We start from the raw sequence: 15,927 nt of genomic DNA, 5'->3' as shown, positions 1-15,927 counted from the left end.
TCCGCCCCATTCCCCTTGGCCTCCAGCACCCGCCTCAGGACGTGCAAAATGGCGTGAGGCCCGCCTTCTGGTTTTGCGCCAGCCCCACACTTGGGAGCCCGATCAGATAGCCTCCTGCGCTGGTTCCAGGAGGCTGGCCGCGTGCGCGATCCTCAGGCCGGCCTCAGCCACCACGTTCCCAGCCCAGGCGTGGCATGGACGCGAATCCCCTTTGGCGCGAGGCTCCTGCGCGAGACCTCAGGAGGAGAGCAAGAGGGAGCTCTTGAGGCCAGACTACGCCCCCACCAGTTCCCGCCAAGGTGCGCTGGGAGCGAGACTGGAGAGGGGAAACTGCGGCCGTGCGCACACGCGCCTGGCGAAGGTACCTGTCTTCCAGCATAGCGAGAGCCTGGCCTCGCGCGTCCTGACACAGTCTTCGCCGGTGCGCGCCAAAGTGCTGGCCAATCAGCACTCGTTCTGCTTCCCGCCTTTTCGGCAGGCACCGCCCCGCATGGCCACGCCCCCAGACCGCTTCGGAGGTCCCGGGCCAATGGAGCCTAAATGAGGAGGCGGGGTCTCGCTAACTGCCAACTCTCAGGAAGCAAAGGAGACCTCAACAGTCTCCCTTCCCGCCCTCTGGTGTCCCGTTGCCAACTTTTCCCTTTGGCGCATGTCTAATGAGGGCCTACTGAGCGCCAAGCACCATGCTAGAGGTTGGGAATTTAGCCAAAATCTTCTCAGGGCAGTGTGGAAGGCTCACCAACCTTGAGAATCTAGTGAGGCAGAGGCAGCAACTAAAGAGCGATACATTGAGAAAAGATTCAAAGAGGAGGGCCATTGGAATCAGGCCTTAATAGCAGTTGCCGTCATGAAGTTATGTTCCTTAATATAGCAAACTCTCCATTTTAGAAAGTTCACTCTCATAGCCCGTGAGGAGAATGGACAGGAAAAATGTAGCTAAAGGGGAGGCGATCCAGCAACCTAGTGGAGAGTAGAAGCCCGGGTGTCCAACGCATTGAAGTTCAAATCACTTTCTTGCTGTGTTGCCATGGAGAAGAATCTCAATCTCTTTCTGCCTTAGTTTTTATAGATTTGGGATAATTCTGGGGTTCTCTGCAGAGTATCTAATTAGCATACAATAACTATTTACTCAACACTTATTTACACTGTTCTGGGTGCTTGAACAAGATACACAATGGTGCCTGTCTTCGTGAATCTTCTTTTCTAACTATCATGTGTACAGATTTCTCGTGCGTGGAGCTTTCCTCCCTCCTAAGGCTTAAGTCTAATTTCCTTATTTGTAAATTAGGAGTGGTGGTAAGAAAACCAGCGTGAAAAATGGATGGGAAAGTGTTTGAGAAAGTACAAGGCACTGTTAATTTTTATATTAATCAGTTTAAGTAAATCGGTAAACTTGCTCTTTCCCTCCTCTCCACCCCTCAAAAACGCCCCTTTGCAATTTTCTCAATTTCTTTTTCAAGGGCCCCGGGCCAAAATGGAAGAGGCTGGACTCCATCTCCCAGCGTGTCTGGCGGGGGCGCTCTGTGCGCCTGCGCTTTCAGGCGCCCTCGCTGCCTCCTGGGAGTTGGAGTAGTTCTTTTCCTCAGCCCGCCCAGTTTGCTTCCTTCCCCACCTCCAAGCTTGACCGTGCTGCCTTCTGGGAGGTGTAGTCCGTGGCCTCCCGGACTCCAATTCCCAGCGGGCTTCGGGCCGGGAACCCGGAAGGGGAGGCTGGAGAGGAGCGAGTGGGGGAAACCCGCGTAGCCGAGGGAGCAGCAGCGCGGGGAGGTGGTGAGAACCCCGAGCGGGGGCCGGGGACGCTTGAGAACCCGGGCGGGGGTTCGGGACCCGGTGGCGAGAGGGAAGAGGCAGTGGCTAAAGAAGGGGCTGGGGGAGGGGAGATCGCTTGGGGGAGGGGATTGGGAGAAATGGGAGCCGGAGGGAATAGTGGAAGAATGGGGGCTGGGGATGGGTCTTGAAGGTGGGGAGAGAGTCGAGCTTTGGGATCGACTGTAAGGGAGCTCAGAGCTGGGAAAAGGCGTCCGGAGTTGCAGAAGGGACTGGGCGTCCAGGCAGAGGCCCTGAAGGGGGCAATTTCGAGGGGGTTAGCTTGGTGGAAAGGCATTGGAGTCAGTGTTAGATGAATGAGGGAGCCTGGAGGCTCCGAGGGAAAGGCCAGCTGTGAATGCGGTGAGTTGGAGCCTCTGGATCGGATTGGGGGCAGGAGGGCAAGCTGAGATGGTGGAAGAGAGAAATCAATGGTAGAGTCGTGTGTAGGTTAGGATCCAGGACTGTGGGTGGGGTGGGGAGCATGAGATTAGGGGCCTGCCCTGTAGCGATAGTTTGCTTAGTCCAGCCAGAGACTCCCGATAAACTGGCCAGTCACAGAACTGTAGGATAATATGGCCAGAAGGGGCCATAAAGACGACCTTTTGCCCTCTCGTTTCTCCAGTGAGATTTAGAAAACTGTAGTGGATGATGTGTGTGGACAGTCTAGCATTCAGATCTTTTCTTCTGCTACTCCTTTGTGACTTGGGCAAGTGTCCCCTCTCTGAAACTCAGTGCCCTTATCTGTTTTGGGAACAACATGCCACTGAGAAGAGAGGAGCCTTCATAAAATCGTCATCCTGGCTCGGAGCAAGTCCTTAGTCTAAGAGCTGTTGGTGAGAAGCTCCCCACCCCAGGAATGTGACTGGGTCACAGGTGCTAATGGATTCCCTCCTTTTTAGTCCAGCCCCAGGGGCGTTTTCTGAAAACCTGGCACTGATCTGGGCACACCCCAGCTCATAGCGAAAGGGGGGGGTTCCCCCACAGTGGATTTCAGCTAACACTTATGGTTTAGGAAGTGCCTGGCCCAGTTCTTAGCTATTTGTATGTATTAACTCGTTCTGACAACACCTTGTTGTCAGAGTGCTGTTGTAGGTGCTGTTATTATCTCCATTCTACAGAAAGGAAGCAGAGGCACAGAGAGGTTCAGCAACTTTCCCAAGGTCATCCAGCATTAAACGGTAGACTCAGGATTCCAACCTAGGCATCCTGGCGCAGAATCTGTGCTCTCCCCTCTGTAATTTAGTCCCTTCTTGTACTGAAGTACAATATCATGAGTAGGGCAGAGACTTGAGACCTGAAGCAGTCTTCAGTCTGAATTTGTTCGCCATTTACTTGCTGTTTGACCTTGGGCAAATCTTTTGACCTCTCCTCAATTATAAAATGGGATCGGTAACCCTAGGAAGGTTAGAGAGTTTGGGGAGGTAAGCATGTAAAGTGCTTGGAGTAAGTGCTTGATACATGTGAGTTGTCATGTTTTTGAATGGGAACGGGAAATGCAGACCTGAGAGAGGGCAGGAGAGAAGGACCAGAGAGGGAAACATCAGCCAGGCTGCCTTTCCTTTCTCTCCCAGGTTGCTCCCATATCCTGACTCTTCTGGTTCCCCACCCTCTACCCCTGGGTGCCCAAGCGCAAGGGTGACTCCCCGAGGGGATGCGTAGAAACTCAATCTGTCCCCATTCCCATTCCTAGCCCCAGCCAAATATAAATAATTCACTTGCCAGTGCCCAGCCTGGCCCAACTCCAGGTATTTCAGTGAATAGGAAATATTTCTAACAAGTGTGTGTTTTTTTCCTCCCAACTTTTTGGTCCTTAGGGACCTCATTGGGCAGTTTGGCAACTTTGTAAGTCATTCTGAAACAGCTTGGTTCATCTGTTGTGAGGCTTCCGGAGTTTATCCCATTAATTGTCTGACCCTGATAGGAGAGCTTATGGTTAAAAGCATCCGCATCAGCTAGGATCACATTCCTGTCCCCAGCTCTGCTGTTGTGTGTCCTTGGCGAAGTTGCATTCCCACTCTGGGCCTCAGTTTTCTCATGTGTAGGATGGGACCACATTCCAAGCATGAGGCTCTTGTAAGCCATTGGTGAGGTTACATGTATAAAATGCTTAGTGCATATTAAACTCTTAATAAGTGTGAAATATTTTGATTAATCTTATTCTTTTAAGAAAAATGTATTGAGCTTGTGCTGCAGAACCAGAACACCTAGATGTGAAACCTGGCTCTATCACCCACCAGGTATGTGACTTTGGGCAAGTCACTTAACCCTTCTGGACCTCAGTTTCCTCTTCTGGAAAATGGGGGTTCATCCCTTGAGTGGTCCACCATGTTGATAGAGCACCTACTATGTGCCAGGGCCTGTACCAGGTACTGGCTGTTACCCTGCCCTTGGGGAGCTTGCTGTTGTCACAACACTGGGGCCGTTTTGCAACTCTGGTGGCATTTGTGCTCATTTTTCTGGTTTGGGTTTCCCTATTACTGATTCATTTTCAACCCCTCATGCCAGCTTTGCCTGCTCGTCATTGCTTTCCTGGATTTTTAACATTTTTGTCTCTGAGTCTCAGTGAATTTTCTGAAAACCTATTGGTTTGGGGAAAAGTAGCCAACCTCTTACTCTTCCCTGTACCAGTTTGTCACGTCCAGGCACCCGGGGTGTGTGATAGGTTTTTCCCTCCTTTCCTTTGTTTGTCTTAGAAAATGTGTCTGCTTTCTAAGTTATTTTGCCTTTTCTTCAAATCTTAAATGTGTTTTCAGCCTGTGCGTATCTGAAGCTTAATCATACAAAATGATATTTTTTACCATTGCTGATGGTATATTTCTAGCGGCACTGGTAAATCTGCATTATTCCTAAAAGCACAAGTTTTCTAAAAAACCTGGCTTGTCACCTGCTCCTAACCCTTCAGTTAAGATCATAACCCCTGCCTTATACTCCTGATCCTTCTCACTTTCTATATTTGTTTCCCTGGAGCACCTTGAAATTTACTATATATTTCTTGTCCTCTTTCTCTAATCCATGAGGACAAGGATTTCTGTCTCCTGTGCGCTGCATGTCCCCAATGCCTGGGAACAGTGCCTGGCACCCAGTAGCTGCTCTGTAAATTCCGTTTAATTAGTAGGTGAGACCTAATACCCAACAGTAACAAAGGCATGGTCATATTTTGTGATTATAGTGGGGGACTAGGATCGGTTTAATTTTAGAATGTGAAATGAAGAGAGAAGAAGTCTTTGGCTCCATCAGATAACTCTTCCGTAGTCTCACTTTTTTTTTTTGGCCACACTGTGCAGCTTGCAGGATCTTAGTTCCCCAGCCAGGGATAGAACCTGTGCCCCCTGCAGTGGAAGCGGGGAGTCTTAACCACTGGACCACCGGGGAAGTCCCTGTCTCACCTTTTCTGAATAATCATGATGCCTTCATATTGATCCCTTCCTTGGTGCCTCGCTGGCACTGAGCACTCTGCTGGGTTGCTCTCAGTGAATCAGCAGCCAGCCCATGGGTGGGTACTGTTAATGTCTATATTTTACAGTGGGGGAAACCGAGGCACAGAGGGATTAAGGACTCTGCCTACGGTCACCCCCCTAGAAGTGGGAAAGCTGGGGTGCTCAGAGGCCCTGCCTGGATTCTGTCTGCACCCTGGATCTCTAGATCCTGAGGATTTGGATGATTCCTACCATCAGCTATTAGTCAGAAAGGAAGACTCGAGAGGGGGAGACAGACCAGCAGACCCTGAGTCCAAAAAGCCAGTACAGGGGCATGGATGGGTCAGGATTGCGGACAAAGTAATAGCGGCTGTGACGGGGTGGAGAGAGTGGAGGATAGAAGGAGCAGGACCAGGAGCAGAGCCCGGGGTTCCTGCCACCGATGCCTGCGTGGCAGTGGGCAAGTGCATTCCCTGGGCAGCACTCCATGCCCAGCCCTGTGCTGGCAGGACCCTGACCTCCCCGACCCTGGGATGGAGGCACCCCAAGGTGGTGGTGGGGGGCATCACCTGAGTCAGCATGGGGTGGGGGTCAGGCACCTGCTTTTTATCATTTCCTTGGTCTTTTGTTTATTCTGTGGTCACTACTGTTTACAGTTTCTTAAGTTGCAGGCTCAGCTCATTGTCAGTCTTTCTCCTTTCTCTGTGCATTGATAGAAGCTGGTTCTCCCTCCACCTGCTGCACAGCTGCACTCCTCAGAGCTCCCTTTACCTTCATCTGGGAATTCCTTCCTTTTGCCTTTCTTCTGGGCTAGATCTTATTTCCTTGATCTGATAGCTTCCTTTTTCTTGGTTTATGCCTTCACTTTGGTGAAGCAAATCCTCCAGGAGCTTCCTGAGAAAGGGTTCCTGGGCATGTTTTGTTTGGTTGTTTGTTTGTTCGTTTTGCCAACTTGCACCTCTCATGGAAGGATTTTAAACAGGGGGAGTTCTGTGGTCTGATTTGTGTTTGGAAAGATCTCTCTGGCTACCATGGAAAGGACAGAGCTGGAAGAGTTAAACGAGGCCAGGGAGCCAAGTGCGGAGGCTGAAGCAGCTGTGCCTTTGAGGAGAGGTCCCAGCCTTCTAGAAACCCAGGGATGGAGGGGAGAGAAGCCCTCACCCAGGTCATTGTCATTCAGCAAGGAAGGTGACAGGTGCTGCCAGAGGAGGCCTCAGAAGGAAGAGATCCTGTATAGCTTAGGAGGGCACCAGCACAGCGCTTGGAGGAGGTGGCATCCTGCCTTGGACCTGGGAGCAGGATTTCATTTCCATCAGTGGACTTGGCTGGACCAGCTAGTTTTTCACAAGAGGTCCCCAGTAGCAACTATGCAGAGGCAGACAGTATGGCAGTGTTAAAGGTTTGTTCCAGCAAATATGCACTGGACACCTGCGATGTGCTCGAGCATTGCTTCTCAGACTTAATCGTGCTTGTGATGCCCCAGAGATCTTGCTGAAGTGCACATTCTGATTCAGCAGGTGTAGGGCAGAGCCCAAGATTGCATTTCTAATACACTCCCCGCGGCTGCCCCTCCGGGGACCACCCTAATAGTAGCCAGCCTCTCGGTGCTGTTCTAAAAGATGGGGATGCAGCAGTGGGGTGGTGGGGGTGGAAACTAGGCAAAAATATCAGCCCTGGGGGAGCTTTCATTTTAGTGAGGGGAGCCGACAATAAACTTTATAAAGTTTATAGTGTATTAGACAGTAATGCATGCTAAGCAGAAAAGTAAATCAAGGAAGGAGAGTGTGTATGTCTGTGGTGGGAGGTGCAGTTTTCAATCAAGAAGGTCTCAGGAACAACAAGGTCCTACTGTATAGCACAGGGAACTATATTCATATCCTGTGTTAAACCATTAATGGGAAAGAATATGAAAAAATGTGTATATATATCTGAATCACTTTGCTGTATAGTAGAAATTAACATTGTAAATCAACTATACTTCAATAAAATAAATTTAAATTTATTTTATTTAAATCACCATGATGGTGATTTGAGGAGGGGATGAGCCTTGTGGATACTGGGGGAAGAGTATTCTAGGCAGAGGGAACAGAGAGTGCAAGATGATTCAGGAAAAGTGCTTGCGAACTGAACAAGATGATTCAGGAAAAGTGCTCCTTAGATGCAGTGAATGAGGTCAGCCAGACTCTTGGATTCAAAGCTCAGCCACAAAGCTGTGTCTGACAGCAATTACTTAGCCATTCTATGCTTCCACTTCCTAATCTTTGAAACGATATGCAAAATTGTAAGACAATGTGAGAATTAAATGAGTTAATATTTGTAAAGCTCTCAGAGCAAAGCCTGGCTCTCGGTGAGTGCTCCAGTGTTAACCGCTGTTGTGATCATCATTCGCTCTGTAATATATTCATGTTGGCCATGATTGTTTATTTGGATGTCTGCCCCCTTTCCCATGAGCTCTTTCTGGTGAACTCGGTGTCATCTCTGTATCCCCAGCACCCAACGCACGGCCAGCACACAGGAGGACCTCTGAATGTCAGACGAGGCATATAAAACTGGATTCTCTAATTGTCGGGGGGCATTCCCGCATGGGTGTTGATTGTGTGGTTCAGGTCCTTACTGAAATTATCGTTTCAACTGATGTCTTATGGAGAGAAGTATTAAGGTTTCCCATTATAGGTGTGGATTTGCCAAACTTTGTCATTCTGTTGTTTTTGGCTTTGTCTATTTTGAGGCCATAGTATTAGGAGCATGTATGTTGAGAACTTTTGTGTATAATGGGTCAGTTTGTTTTGTCACCGTCTTTGTCCCTAATAATACCTTTTGCTTTTGTCAGTTCTTACTGTTTTTTTAAACAGCAGTGTCACTCCTCTGCTTGACTCTTGGTTCATATTTGCCTGGTCAGTCTTCTTCTGTCTTTTTATTTTCAGTCTTTCTAGCTTCTGATGTTTTACAATAAGTGGATCTTCACGGAGCATTCTCTGAAAACTGGCCTTGTACTGGGCTCAGTGTGTGGGAAGTTAGAAAATTCTGCCCCAGTGACCTCAGACACAAATAGAACACTTAGGTGTGAAACAGAATTTACACTGCCAGACAGAGTTTAAGACATGGAGCCTCAGGGAGAGAAGCTTTGATCCATCCAGTCCCATGCTGGGCAGTGTTGCTGGGGTCACCATGATGGCCATGATAACTCTGACCCTTCCTTCCTCCTCTCCTCCGCGGGGGGGGGGATTCACTATGCAGTGGAGGAGACAGATCTATCCCTAGACAGTGATGACTCAGAGTGGGCAAGGCTGGGACTTGGGAACCCTGAGGTCCCCCTCTGGGCAGGTGGGAGGTTTCCAGGAAGGGAGCTCAGGGAAGGCCTCTCTGTTAAAGATACAGACCCATGAAAGTTACATTTGAGCAAAGACCCAAATGATAGAAGGGACTGAACCATGTGGAGATCTAGGGGGAAAGCATTCCAGTCAGAGGGAACAGCAGATGCAAAGACAGTGGAAGGAAAGAGCTTGGTGACTCTGGGGAACAGATAGCAAGGAGGCCAGTGTGGGAACCCAGAGGTGGAGCCTGACCCAGCCTGGGGGGTTAGCTTCCTGGAGGAGGGGATGGCTGAGCTGAGACCCCAGAGAATATGTAATTAAACAATAGAGCACAGCAATCTAGAATCAGATTCCCTGGGTTCATATCCCTACTCCAAGTCACACCAGTTATATGTGGCCTTAGGCTAGTTAGGCAACCTGTCCTGCCTCAGTTTCTTCATCTATACAATGGAGCTAACAGCTCCTACTGAGTATCAGACAGGGCCCCAGTATTCTAACTACTCTGTATGCCAGATAAGTGCTTACCTGGGTCCACTGGGGGCGTGGAAGACTGGGGAAGGATGAGGCCGGACCAGTGGGGTATCTGGGTTTTTTCCCAAGGGCAGTGGTTCTGAGTCATGGCAGGTTCTGAGCAGGGTAGGGACAAGGTCAGGATCATACTTTTAGAAGACCTTTCTGGCTCTGATGTGTAGGATGACTGGTAGCAGAAAGGGAGGTGGGGATGGGCAGATGCCTGCACTGGGGCCACCTTCGAGTGTCTCTTGAGTCTACCTGGCACTGAAAGGATCTAGGCCAGTGCTGTTCAATAAAAATATAAAGTAAGCCTTACATGTAATTTAAAATCTTCTAGTAGCCACTTTTAAAAAGTCAAAAGAGAGATGAAATTAATTTTAAATATTTTAACTCAAGTATATCCTCAATAGTATCATTTTAACAGGTAATCAATATTTAAAAAAAAACATTATTGAGGTATTTCATTTTCTTTTCCTGTACTAACTCAGAGTCAAATTTGCAGCACCTGGTTGGAAGGACCTGGCAGGAGAAAAGTCCTTTTGGCCAACAGCCTGAGCCTTGAATGCCAGGCCCAGAGGCTTAGACTCAGTGCCTAGGGAGGCGTCGCACGGTTCTGCCCATTTGTTTTCCAGGGTGAGGTGATCCCGCTGCCCAGTGTCCCCCGCAGGAAATCTTGCGCCCCAGGATTCCCTACCAAAGTTAGGCACTTTTAGATCTTTCTGCCCCCTTCCTTCCGCCCTGGAGTCTCAATCCCTAAACTGCTTGGCCCTTTAAATCTCAACTGTCAATCAAGGCTCTCTGTTTTGAGGAAACGTCATAATAAACCTCTCCTTAAAAGCCGTGGCCTCCGTCCTGGTCTTGTTCCTCCGTTTAGCAGGAAGTTGGGAATTGTTCCACGCTCTCTTGCACTAGGCTGTTTCCACACCCCGCTTCCTCACCTCGCGCCTACTCCTCCCTCTCGAAGTTGGGCCCCTTCGCCAAGGCCTTCCTTATATGGGCATGGCCCCGAACGGCCGCCGCTCATTGGCTAGGAGCATCACGCGCGCGTCTGTCAACAAAGGGGCGGAGGGAAACTAGTCGGGTGCCCGCCCGCGCGGCAGCCGAGGGAAGGAGCGAGGGGGCGGGCCCTTTTCTTACTCGTGCGCAGGCGTGTGTGCAGCCACCTTCTCCAGCCGCAGTGGGGCGGGGCTCACCGGTGGGGGGGCTTTGGGGGCGTGTCTAGGTTTCGAGGGTGGCCCTAGGGGTTGGCTGATTCAGGGAACCTGTATTTGGGGGCTTGGGGACATTTTTGAGTGAGTGTGGGGATACTTTGGGGTTCCTTGAGTTTAGGGGGCGCCTTGGGATTTGGGTTTGGGTTCTGTTGTAATGTGGGAGGTTCGATTGTGTTGCAGCGGATCGCCCATGTGGTTTGGGGCATTTGGTGGGTATAGGATTTGGGGAGCCACGGATAGACTTAGAAGCAAAGAAAAGAGTTCAGGAGTACCAATTCTGGACCCAGAATGCGTGGGGTTTCGGCTTTCCCGACTTCTTACCTGTCTCCGGACACGGGATTTAACCTTTCTGTGCCTCATCTGGAAACAGGGACCAATAGCACCACCTCCTTCCTAGGGACGGGGGAAGATTAGCAGGAATTGTTAGAACAGTACCCAGTAAGCTGCCAGCCAGCGTGCCATAAGCTCGTATCTTCTTATTAACGTTTTGTGAGGTTTCTTTGGGAGTATTTTGGAGGTTCTTTTGGCTTTGAGAAATATCTGGTTTGGGATTAGTTTTTGTGTTAGGGAGCTTTTATGTTTTAGTGAGTTGTTTCGCGGTTGGGGGGCTTCTGTGGAGTTAGGGAATACACGCAGAGGTTTAGAAAGAGTTTGAGGTAAGTATAGGATTTCAGGAAACTGGTCTTTTGGATCTTCTGTGAGGCTGGGAAATTGCTGTGTGTGTTGGAGTTCTTGGTGGGCACGGGATCCGTGAGGGGTTCGTTGAGATTGAGGCTTTCTGTGCTGGAGGGGATATTTTTAGGTTTGGGTGTTTAAAGTAGGATTTGAGAGGGTCTGGATATTTTGGGTCAGGATATGTTTGCATCTATAGAGAATGAATGGCTTTTGCTGTGGTAGCTTCTATTCCTGGACATTTTAGATGTGTTGGTGGTTGGTAAACTTAGCCATCTATAGGTTTAGGGGCTGCGTGTTTGTTTTTTGTTTGTTTTTTTTGTTTGTTTTTTTAAGCAAGCAACTGGGATTTCAGCAGGGGCTGTAAGTATGAGGAGTAGGTGGGATTGGGGATTGTCGGGGGTGAGGATTTTTAGGATTAGGACTCTGTTTCTGGTGTCTGTGGCTGTTTGGAGGCTGTCTAGATCTTGAATGGTGTCTACAGGGCTGTGAAGTAAATGGTGATTTAGTGGTGTCTGTGGTATTGCCTGAATTTAGAGGGAGCATATATACTGCAGAGGTCAGCAAACTTTTTCCATAGAGGTCCAGATATTGAGTATTTTAGGCTTTGCAGGCCATATGTTCTCTGTTGCCACTACTCCACTATGCCATGGTAGCATGAACAAATGAACATGTTTCGATAAAACTTTATTTGCAGAGACAGGCAGTGGGCAAGATTTGGCTGGTGGCTCAAAACAGTATGACCAGGAGTCAGCAATCTACTTTCACTGGTCTGTAAGCATGTGGAAGGTTCGATGTGTGAAGGATATTTTGGTTTCGAGATGTCTAGAGGCAGATGGCCCAGGGAAGGATTGAGTCTGTTAGTCCTGCAGTGGAATGTGGTCATGTCAGACTCCAAGCAAAATTGCCTCCAAGTTAGGTCATGAACACGAAGTCATTGCAAAATAAAACGGTCACTATTGCTAGCCCTAAAATTGAAAATTCTAGAAACCAAGTTTGAGGAACTGGTTTTGCACTGTGTAAGTCTTCCCTACTCTGAGCCCCAAACTCAGCAAGTTATGGGCAACTTGAAGAGACTAGACTTGAAAGGCCTTCTCATCCCAGGGTCTGCATTTGTGCTTAAGGGAATTACCTGCACAGTCTTGGCACAAGTGTGTACACTTTTCTGGGTGAGGATACACAGCTTTAAAAGATCCTCAAAGAGCCTCACGGCCTGAACAAAGTGAAGAGCTGAATTCTTAAGAAGCTGTCAGGGGTCTCTGACCCCTGATTTTCTTCCCCTGCCTAGCCTACCTTGTTCCTTCTTCCATGGGCTCAAGCCACCATAGCTGTGGGCAAAGCTGGAAATTCTTGTCTTTTCAGAAACTTGTTACTGAGTGAGCAAATAGAAAAAGGAGGAGCTGTCTGTCAGTTGATACTTTCTCTTCAGTTTAAAGGTTATGGAAGCGGGAGGCCTCTGGATGGTCAGTGAAACCAGTCAGGCAGTGGAGGGTTGGAGCAAACTGCCAGCTCTGGTCACACTCTAGGGTTTTACAGGAGCAGGTCCCATCCCCTCTGCAGCCTTCCGTTTGCTCACCTGTGTCAGGGGCCGGGAATAGGATCTTAGTGGTCTAGTTTGGTCTGTCTCCTCAGATCAGGAGAGGTTGAGGTCAGGGCGGGTACTGGGAGGGCAGGCTGTTCCCCAGTTCCTCAACCTCCTCTTCCCTGTCTCCAGGTGGCCTTTGGAGCCCCCTGCCGCTATCCAGGTCCTGAGATGTGGTGAACCCCTGCCTGTCTGCCACCGTTCCCCAGAATGGACCGAGGTGGCCTCCTGCCCTTCCAGCTGTGGTGCCCCCGGCCCTTTGGCACCTATTCCCAGAACCAGCCTCGCCCGCCTTCTGCAGCCCTCAAGCCCTCGGCCTGCCCTGAGCCAGGCAGTGGGGCGGAGCCAGACCATGGCCCTGCCCACTCAGAGAACACACCCCCGGCCTTGGCCGCGGAGGCTCCTGCCTCCCAGCCTGCCCCACTCCTTGCAGCAGCAGCTGCTGGCGATGAGGGTCGAGTCCTACTGGACACATGGTATGTTATCAAGCCCGGGAATACAAAGGAGAAGGTGGCTTTCTTTGTGGCCCACCAGTGTGGTGGGGGCAGCCGGGCCAGCTCCATGAAGGTCAAGGGGCACTGGGGCAGTGACAGCTCCAAGGCCAAGCGGAGGAGGCGCTGTCTTGAGCCTACGAAGGCTCCGCCGGACCCAGGGGGACAGGATGGGCCCCCTGCTGCTGAGGGGGCCCCAGCCTCAGCCAGTGAGGATGTGGACCTGCTCTCTGTGGCCGAGATGGTGGCCCTGGTGGAACAGCGGGCTGCCCTGGCCCTGCAGAGCTACCCGCGCCCCAGCACCCCAGCTCCTGTGGTCTTTGTGTCAGCTGAGCAGGGTGGGCCTGCCAAGGGGCTGGGATCCGAACGGCGGTCTGGTGGTGGGGACTGCAGTCGTGTTGCCGAGGCGGTGGCCCACTTCGAGGCCCAGCGGGACAACCCTCCAGCCAAGGGCCTCCGCAAAGAGGAGCGGCCTGGGCCAGGCCCCGGGGAGGTGCGCATCGCCTTCCGGATCTCGAATGGCCGAGAGCCCCGTGCACCGGATGGCAGCTTGCCCAATGGGAGCGGGGGCCGGCCGGGTTGTGCCTACCCTGGCAGCCCAGGTCCTGGGGCCCGGGCCAAGGACAAGATCACCTGCGACCTATACCAGCTCATCAGCCCCTCTCGGGATGCCCTCCCTAGCAACGTGGAGTTCCTGCTGGCTAGGGCGGATGAAGCTAGCGAGGGTGAGACCCCAGCCCCTGCCAGGCCCGAGGACACTCCCCCGGCCCCCCCTCCACCCCCTGCCCGGGACTGCGGAGCGTCAGGCTTCCACGTGGATGTGGTGGTGACGGGAGTAGTGGACGAGTGCATCTTCTTTGGCAAGGACGGCACCAAAAACGTGAAGGAGGAGACGGTGTGCCTGACCGTCAGCCCTGAGGAGCCACCCCCTCCCGGCCAGCTCTTCTTCCTCCAGTCCCGGGGACCAGACGGGCCCCCCGAGCCACCTCCAGCCGACTCGCCAGCCACCGCGCCTGGCCCGGACGATGCTGAAGGGACCGCAGACACCTCCCTGTGCCGCCTGTACCGGCACGTGTCGCACGACTTCCTGGAGATCCGCTTCAAGATCCAGCGGTTGCTGGAGCCTCGACAGTACATGCTGCTGCTGCCCGAGCACGTGCTGGTGAAGATCTTCAGCTTCCTGCCCACGCGGGCCCTGGCAGCCCTCAAGTGCACCTGCCACCACTTCAAGGGCATCATTGAGGCGTTCGGCGTGCGGGCCACAGACTCGCGCTGGAGCCGCGACCCCCTCTACCGCGATGACCCTTGCAAGCAGTGCCGCAAGAGATACGAGAAGGGCGATGTGTCGCTCTGCCGCTGGCACCCCAAGCCCTACCACCATGACCTGCCTTACGGACGTTCCTACTGGATGTGCTGCCGCCGAGCCGATCGCGAGACGCCCGGCTGCCGCCTGGGTCTGCACGATAACAACTGGGTGCTCCCCTGCAACGGGCCAGGCGGTGGCGGCGGCCGGGCTGGCCGGGAGGAGGGGAGGTGAAGCCGGGGGAGGGGGGGGGAAGAGCCCACCATGCCCACCCCCACCCCCTCCCCCTGGGAGCCGAGGGTCAGGACTGGGTCACCAGCTCATACCCCCAGCCCAGGCAGCGGTGATCCCCCTCCCGAACTGAGATGGGTACAGGGGGATGACCTGAAGAAAGCACTCTGATTGACCCCTACTGGTTTTCTACTCTTCAGACCCTCAAGTAGGGTGTTTTTTTAATCAGCATCTCAATTTCTTCTCCATTCAGCCCCAACGCCCTCCCTGCCACTCTCCATACCCCAGGGACCCACCAGCAGGGAGCAGACGGCAGCTAATTTTGGTACTACTTAAGGGTTCCCCCATTCTGGCCCCCTTCTGTTGCCTCCCCCAATTCTTTCTTTTTGGAGTTGTTTTTTTCCCAAGGGGCTGCAGCACCCAGGGTTGGTACCCTTCCTAACCTACTCCCCCAGGGCTCACCTCCTCTTTAGGCATTGGGGGCCATCAGATCCCAGATTCCATTTGGCAGTTTTCATGGCCGCCTGCCATTTTTAGACGTTTTCCCCATTAAAACAATAAAAATCAGTTTTCTCCTTAACCTCAAGCTACCAGTCTCTCTACTTCCCCTAAAGGGGAAGAGGCAAAAAAGAAGTTGAAGTGTAAAAATTCTCCTCCTTCTAATATTTAAGCTGTTGCCATGACTCTCCACCCCCCCCTCGCCCCACCTGCTCAAGAAAAAAAGCTGTGAAGCCCTTTGCCTCGCTCTAGACAGCATGGGGGGGCTGGTGGGCAGGGACTATGGGTTTGAATTTCTGGGTTTTTCCTTCCACTCTGGGTACTCATTCAGGTGTTGGGGTTTCTCCACCCCTCAGCCAGATGTGTTTCTTTAGAATCGTTTGGTCAACCAAGACCTTGACTTTCAGGCAGTTTGATCTGGGGTATTTTTGTTCCATTTGAGGGGTTGGGTTTGTTTGTTTGTTTTTCCATCCTTGTGGTTCTGGAAAGCTTCTAACGTGTGGCATCTGACCAATTTTGAATTGGTCCTTTCTATAAAATCAATATTTATAAGGCTGGGCCCAGACTAGTTTGTGTGTTGTTCAGGGAAGGGGTTTGGGGGAGAAGGGAGTCATGGGCCAGTGCATCGATGAAATGGGAAAAGTTGAGAGGGAAGAATCCTTAGCCAAGTCCCGTAGCCCGAGATTATTTTTGACTCTTCATCTGTGTCAGTTTGGATTTGAAAATCTCAAATAAGTAGAAGCTCAAACAAGGTAGTTTTTATTTCTTTAGAAACCCAGTGTTGGGCAGGTATGGTGGCCCTGAAGTCATTGGGAACCCAGGGTCCTTCTGGCCCACTATTCCATTATTCTTTGGCTGTGGCCCTCATCCTCATGGTCCAAGATGGC

At 51.5% G+C, this 15,927-nt stretch overlaps 1 protein-coding gene across 1 annotated transcript; it reads left to right on the top strand.

Annotated features, from left to right (window-relative positions):
• Window positions 1-1,841: 1,841 nt before the first annotated feature.
• Window positions 1,842-15,777, top strand: FBXO46 (F-box protein 46). Its single transcript, XM_057712283.1, has 2 exons — window positions 1,842-2,169; window positions 12,650-15,777. Exon 2 carries the CDS (start codon window positions 12,728-12,730, stop codon window positions 14,543-14,545), a length of 1,818 nt encoding a protein of 605 aa, XP_057568266.1. The 5' UTR covers window positions 1,842-2,169; window positions 12,650-12,727; the 3' UTR covers window positions 14,546-15,777.
• Window positions 15,778-15,927: the final 150 nt, after the last annotated feature.

The sequence above is a fragment of the Hippopotamus amphibius genome, chromosome 16 (genome assembly GCF_030028045.1).
Source record: "Hippopotamus amphibius kiboko isolate mHipAmp2 chromosome 16, mHipAmp2.hap2, whole genome shotgun sequence".
NCBI lineage: Eukaryota > Metazoa > Chordata > Mammalia > Artiodactyla > Hippopotamidae > Hippopotamus > Hippopotamus amphibius.
The sequence above is the reverse complement of the archived record's forward strand: the minus strand, read 5'-3'. Positions and strand labels throughout refer to the sequence as shown.